We start from the raw sequence: 7,373 nt of genomic DNA on the forward strand, positions 1-7,373 counted from the left end.
CTTCCCTGCGGCCACAACCCCAAACCACTTCCTACCCCACCACCAGCAGGGCCGCAGCTCCTTTAAATATTAACCGCTGCCAATTGCAGACGCGAGGGGGTGGGGTTTCCCGCTGGCATCAGCTCCTGCCCCGCCCCCTCGTACCGCGCAGGCGCCTCGAACGTCAGAGCCAGGCACGTGGCTAACGAGCCGCTCGGTGGGGGCAGGGCCTGGCGCTTCCAGTAGCCTCCGCGCGACCCGCTGGCGGGGTTGCTTTTTCCTGCTGTTAGAGGCGGGTCGCGCCGCTTTGCTGCGGTGATGCGGCGGGAAACGCCCCGCGCCGTGTCCTAGCAACCGGCCTCCGGCGCTTTGAAAACCGCTGCCGTGGGGGCGGGGGTTGACACTTGCCGCCCCCTGTGTCCCCGGGCTCGGGGCGGGGCCTCCCCCGGGATCGCGTCGTGCCTGCGCGCGCTGCGGGGCGGGCCCTGCAGCTCGGCCGCGTCCAGGCGATGGAGGCCGCGGGCCCTGCCCGGGCCCCGAAGCGCGAGGCGCCGGTGGAGAGCGAAGAGGACGTGCAGTTCGTCAGCGTGAGTCCTGCCGCCAGGGCCTGGGCCCCAGTCTCCCATGCTGGTGTCCCTCAGTCCTGACCCGCAGCCCACTGTTTCCCCGCCCCCCCCCAGCTCTGCCAGAGGGGCCCCCAGCTGCCCCCATCCCACTCATGCAGTAGCTGCTGCATCAAAACTGGTCTGGCCCCTGCACAGGCTGGAAGGGGGAGGAGGAGAGGCCTGTGGCACCCAGCCTTCCCTGGGCTGGGGCTGCAAAGCTGCACCATGCTAGGCAGCCTGGTCCTGGCCCCTCCTGCCCCCACCAGCTTCCTGGCTGCTCCACCCCAGCAAGCATGGGCACCAGGTCCTGTGCCAGCCCTGCCATGCAGCTCTCTCCCCTGCCCCTTCCTGCTATCTTTCTACCCTGCCGCAGCTCATGACTCTTTGAAATAGTCTTCAGACCCACTTTTGAGTCATGACCCATGAGTTGAAAAACACTGCTGTAAAGCAACATCTGTGTCAGTCCAGATACTGTGAAAGTGTAGCCCCTTCCTCACCCTCTCCTCCCTTCCCCTCTTCTGCGCATGCTCCCCAGGCTTGTGTTTCATTTGCTGCGAAAGAAAAAACCAGGTCCTTGCCAGGAGCTGCAGGGCTTGGGAGAAAGAGATCGGTAGTGACAGGGCATTGTTGACTTGAGGCCATGGTTCTGCTGAGTTCTATGCAGGTTCAGACAGGTGGGGCCTGAGGGCTTCATGGAAGCTTGAGAATTGCAGCGAAGCTGGTTGTATTGGAGATTTCTTGCCTCGGGTAGGAGCAAATGACTGAGGGGAGGAGCCAGGTGGGCAAAGTTGTCAGGCAGGTGCATGGAAAAACTGGACAGTTCCCTAGGACAGTGGTAGCAGCTGTAATCCTACAGGGTATATTTCTTTGTTTGTAGAATAAAGTGTTCCCTGGGATGCCAGAACTTGGCTCTGTGGTGCTACCTGCTGAACAGAGAAAATTACTAGGTTTTATCATATTTACTTGAATCCAAGATGAGGGGTTTTTCCCCCAGTCAGCCTGGGAGTTGGGGAGGGAACGCTTTATCTTGGATTTGAACACTAGCTTGGGGTAGGTGACAGCTTAGCTCCAACTTTGACTTTGGGCACCTGACTGAAGATGAAGCTGAGCCACGGTAGGGGAGGAGGAGCATGGGGAGACTTGAGAGTGGGGGACCTGCAGACTACCTCTCCCACCCCTTTCTCCCCCATGGTTGTGGCTGAGCCTGCCCCTCCTATCCCCTGCTCCCCTTCCCTTCTGCTCTAGTTCCTTTAGCCCCAGTCTTGCCAGACTGCTGCTGACTGCCCCAGAGGACCAGAACTGGAGCTGGAGGGAGCAGGGGGTGGGAGTGGCAGGGTTGGGCTAGGGCCTGGTATGCTGGGCTGCTGGTGGAGCCCTGGAGGAGCACAGCTGCGGCAAGAAGTTTGCTTATGAGGGAAATGGGGTGTGGATAATTTTGCATTTATGTCGGTCTCGCTATTGTCAGTAACACAGTACAGTAGTGGAAGGAGACAAGAATGGTGGGATGACTTAGTTATCAGGGAAGCTGCTTGAGAACAAGCTTACACAAACAAAATTTGAATAAGGGAATTGTGCATCTGCAGGGGGATGAAGGACTGTGGGAGGAAGCTGTACATAAAATAACAGTTCAGTTTTACAGTGAATTGTGCAGACTTTTAATGAGTCTGTTCTGTAATTACCCTTGTTCTCACTCTTTGAGTGAGGATATAGTCTCCATGTTCACATGATAATGTTTGGTATGATGGAAACTAACTGGTAATAGATGACAGGCTTCCAACTACTACACTAGTTGATTATTGTAGAGAGGGGAAAAACTTGTTTCATTACCATCTGCCTGCTTCAAAGCCCTGGTAAGTGTGGTGACTGTGGACCTTTAGTCCCAACAGTTTGGTGGGAAGATTGATTCCTTAATACCAAGCTAATAAGCAATCACTTCAATCACTGTGCTTTCTAATGAATGCAAGCGAATGGCAGGTGGGTTAGTGCCCTGACTTCATCCCAGGACTGGGTTCAGGGGGTCCTTTCAGGACAGGCAGACTGCACAAGGCTTCTCAGGGGCAGCTCTGTATTAGGACTTCCCTGAAAGCAGCATGATCCATGATAGGTGACAACAGCAGACTTAGGTGGTACAACATGTCTGTCTCCCCCCTCCCTCCTGCTACCCTTTCACTATACCATTTTCACTTAAAGAAAAAGTGCTACAGCAGGCCTGGGTTTCACACCTCAGTTGTTTAGTGGCAGAGCTCACCTTCTGGTGCTCCATAGGTTGGTACTTGAGGCAGGGAAGAATGCTTTTCTCTGTTGTAGGCTGTCAGCGGGATAGGTGGGCAATTAGTATATGAAGATCTTTTTTTTTCTTTGACCTAGTTACCATTACTAGGTGTTAAACTAGGAAATGTTGCTGACCAGGAAGTGAATGATGGCTTATTAATTAAGCCTAAAACTTAATATTAAATAAAAGTAATAGATCTGTGATTCACTTGAAATGATTAGTAATGGTGAAAGTAAATTTTAAAGTATGACATATTCTGTATCTTTATTGGCCATTACTTTTAAAAGTTCGCCAGAGTCTTGATTTATAATATATTTGGCCTATACATAAGGTGGGTTGTTCCATACAGAATAAATTAGAAACAGTATGAAATATTTCAGAAGTTGGGAGTATTGTTTCTGAAATTGTACTTTGTGTATGCTCTAGACTGATATACTGAAGACTCCTTTACTGCATTTATCATTGGGCTGATAAGATTCCTGTATACAGACTACCCTACCAACAGAAGATGGTATTGCATTGTAGAAATTATTTTAATCAATTAAAAAATACAATTATTTACGATGGAAAGTACAATTAGTCAGGTTTTTTGTGGTCTCTGTTACTGGGCCAACTACATAGTTCAGAGGCAACACTGGACATCATTCAGTTAGTCCAGTAAAAACTACCACACAAAAACTTCATCTCTCATGCATTTCCTGCACCATCATGGCTACAGCAGGACTCCAACCTTAAATTAATGTAACAGGAATAAGAGAAAAACGTGTCTAGTTGGAGGATTTTATGATATAGTATAACCTCATAAATCCACTTTTCAGAATTCTCAAAAATCTGGCACTTTTTAAAAATACACTCCATCAGGGATTAGTGGCTGCATGCAGAGTGGCGGTGCAGGGTGGTGGATGGTGACATGGGCAACTGGTGCCAACTTAGTTTCACTGTGGGGGGGTTCCCCCATGGCCAGTCTTGCTGCCCAGGGGTGTTCCCTTCTGGGATTGGCTGCAGGTCCTTCTGGGATTGGCCAGCGCCCGCAGGGGGGGCACTGATGCTTTCACCAGCACCCCTGCCCGTTGCCTGAGAGGCGAGCACAGCCAGTCAAGGGGTCCATCGGCGTTCAGGGTGCACGTGCAGCCCCTATGCATGGCCACTGGATGGCAGTGACAACATGTGTGTTTCAAAGCAGAGTAGTGAGATAAGATTTTTTTTTTTTGTTGTGACTAATCATGCTTTCCCTTAAAAGGCTGTATTGGACCTACATACAAGGCTCCCCTTGGTTACTGGGCAAGCTCAAGCTATTGTTTATAGTAGGGGTGCACCGATAGAGATTTTTGGAACTGATACCAATAGCCAGCTTTTAAGGAGACATATTGGCTGATACTGACCCAATGTCCGATACAGCTACGTGGTGGAAGGGGCATGTGGGGGAAGGAAGGGGCATGTGGGGGGAAAATCAAGGCTTCTGCATTGAGGGAGGGAGTGGGGCTGGGCAGGTGCTGCCCAGCTGGGGTGGTGCAGGGCGTGGGATGGAGCCGTGGCTTGTCCGGGGGGTGGGGCAGCTCTCGCTGCTGTGCATACCCTGGGAGGGCATGGTGGGGGGCATGTGCCCTGGATCTGCATGGTGCAGGTAGGGCAGGCTTCGGCTGTGGGCTGGGGTAGGGCTGGGCAGGCAGCAGTGCTAGGAGGGGGCTCTGGGGAGGCCTGCAGCTACCCCAGAAATTACTGTAGCCTCCCCATAACCCCCCTCCCACTGCCGCTGCTGCACACCCTGCATAGATCCAGGGGCACAGGGGCCCCTCCAGGAAGAGTGGTGGGAGCAGCAGCGGGAACTGCCAGATTTGCAGACGAGCTGCCCTCTTCCCCAACCCCCCCTTCCCACACTGGATGAGCTGCAGCTCCATCCCATGCTTCCCCTGCCCCCCCGGCTGGTCAGTACCTGCCACAGCTCCACTCCCTCCTCAATGTGGGGTTGTTGATCTGCACCCCGCCCCTCCCCTTCCACCATAACACGCTTACCAGCTGCACGCAGCTCTCTGCTGCTGGCTGTGCTTCTCACTGCCTATGTGCTGCTGTGTGCATGCACAGACTGTTTATCAGCCATGTTAGGCCAATTTCTGATATAGACAGTTTTCTTTATATTGGTGCCGATTTCCAATATCAGACTGATGTATTGGTGCACTTGTAGTTTATAGCTCTGGTTACTCTGTGACAGTCCACAAGCACAGACTGTTTAGTACGCCATCTAGAACAGTGGTTCCTAACATTTTTAGACTCAAGAAACCCCTTGGTAGACTTGAGGAACCCCTCAGAAAATAACACCCCTTAGTTTTTCACTTGTTTCTTTACTTTCAGCTTAGCGTGCCCTCGCACCAAGTGCAGCATATTTATGCCCAGAAGAGGCATTGCATTATTTTTACCCGGCTCACCCAATGCCTAATATAGATCAGGCACTTCAGTGAGACTATTTGGTGTTTTTATCTAGAGGATTAAATCAGTTATTTGATAAAAATGCTCTAAAGCCCTGCTGAATCGCCCAATCTGTACAGACTCTGAGGAGCCAGGTTGAACTAACATGCTTCTCTTTCTTGGGTTTTTTTTCCTTCATGTCTGTCGGCACCCTTAATGGCCATCTTACTGAGAGAGAGATGCCTTGCACATTGTTTACTTTGAATAAATTATATGAATCACGATTTAAGTAAGGATAACCATAAGTTCTTGAATATGAACTTGTTCTTGAATAGCCTCGAGCAGTATTCAAGATCTTTATTATGCATAATTCCTATATAGGCAGTCCTTGACTTACAAGGTTTCGAGTTACAACGTTTCACACTTACAATGTTTATAAATTGACACTGTTTGAGTGTTTATGATGTCAATTTTGACTTTACAATGTTTGATCCGATGAGATGCCACTCCAGTGAACAAGTTCTAGAACGTGAATACCCCTGTGTTGTTTTAAATTTAGATGTTCTACTGGTAACTGAAATTCTGGCCAATTAACTTAGTAGCTTGGTAGCATAGAAGAATGTGATAGTGTCGCTTTTGTAAGTCTCCATAACCAGCTTGTGGAAGTAGTAGATTTAAGGAGGAGGGAATCATAAACTTATTTCCCACATTAAGCACTGAAGATTGTTAAGTAATTAAGAAGGATGTTTGTAATACCTCTGTTCCCTCGCTCTTAACTGTTCTGATGGGTAGCTTTTTGGTTCTAGACTGACTTTTGCTTTGGATTGTATTTCATTGGTTAGTGTGTCTAGCATTCCAGCTCTTCATAAGAAACTGTTCCCTTAATACAGTGGAAGTAAGCAGGAGTTGTTTAAATAACAGGGCTCCTTAACAGTAAACAGATATGAATTAGGCATGTCATGTTTTCGGGTCCACAGGACTTCCAAGGGATCTGGAAATTCAAGGGTGGTAAAGCAGGGATGGTGCTGGTTACCAAAATTTGGAATTTAGTCCTGTTGAAGATATTTTGGTGTCGGGGAGCGAGCAACAGGTGTGTTGTCATCACCCGTTCCTCCTCTCCTAGTTTCATCTGGATCTGGCTTGTGAGGAGGGTTGAACTCGACACCCTTGCCCTTAAACATCACAGACATAATTTAAAAATGGGAGTAGAGTGGAAAGTAAACAGATGAGAAATAAAATTAGTGATCTCAAACTGGTATCATGAATTGTCATTTATATTGAGAGAGAAATGTGTGAGCAATAGAGAAGAGAAATGAAGGAGATGTGGTCTGCAGGTGGTCCAAGTATAAAGGAAAATTTAGATTGCATACAAAATAGAAAGTTTTTTCCGGTGGGGTGGTTAGATACTGGGGCAGATTCCAGGTGGGATGGAATCACTGTCACTGGAAGCAGAGATGTGGGTTTCCTGGAAAATTTTACAGTGCTCTAAATAGAACGTGATCTGGTTTAGCGTGTTTATTTGACTTGTATTTAGTAGAAAACTGAAAAAGTACCCCCGTGTTAATTTTGTGTGCCAATAGCCACAAATATTTGAACTGAAATATCTGATTTAAAAAATTGAATACAGCATACTTAATGTAGTTTAAATGTTATATTCAGAAGTTTATGTAGACAGAAACTATTTGTATTGGAATATTTGTAAAAATATAAAGACAATACAGAATGCCATGTATTTCCCTTACAGTTTTTGTTTAAATTTAAGAAAAAAGGGCAAAGGCACTACACATGATCAGAGGTCAGGAAAACAGACCTTATGAAGAGAGGCTGAGAGCCATGGGACTCTTCAGCCTGGAAAAGCGCAGGTTCAGGAGTGATCTGGTGACCACATATAAATTTATCAGGGGTGCTCACCAGGATCTGGGAAAACGTCTGTTCACCAGAGCGCCCCAAGGGATGACAGGGTCAAACGGTCACAAACTCCTTCATGACCATTCAGGCTGGACATAAGGAAGAACTTCTTTACAGTCCAAACCCCCAAGGTCTGGAATAGACTGCTGCTGGAGGTGGTTGAAGTACCTACTTTGAACACCTTCAAGATAAATTTGGATGTTTAT

At 48.4% G+C, this 7,373-nt stretch overlaps 1 protein-coding gene across 1 annotated transcript in view; it reads left to right on the forward strand.

Moving 5' to 3' along the window:
- The first annotated feature begins 251 nt into the window (after positions 1–251).
- Positions 252–7,373, forward strand: part of ZNF451 (zinc finger protein 451) — a 45,895-nt gene continuing 38,773 nt past the window's right edge. Inside the window, exon 1 of the mRNA XM_019537584.1 lies at positions 252–566. Within this exon, the coding sequence (XP_019393129.1) occupies positions 489–566 (78 nt within the window). The 5' untranslated portion in view covers positions 252–488. The remainder of the gene's footprint in view (positions 567–7,373) is intronic.

Source organism: Crocodylus porosus, unplaced genomic scaffold (assembly GCF_001723895.1).
Source record: "Crocodylus porosus isolate Cpor-Errol unplaced genomic scaffold, CroPor_comp1, whole genome shotgun sequence".
Taxonomy (NCBI): domain Eukaryota; kingdom Metazoa; phylum Chordata; order Crocodylia; family Crocodylidae; genus Crocodylus; species Crocodylus porosus.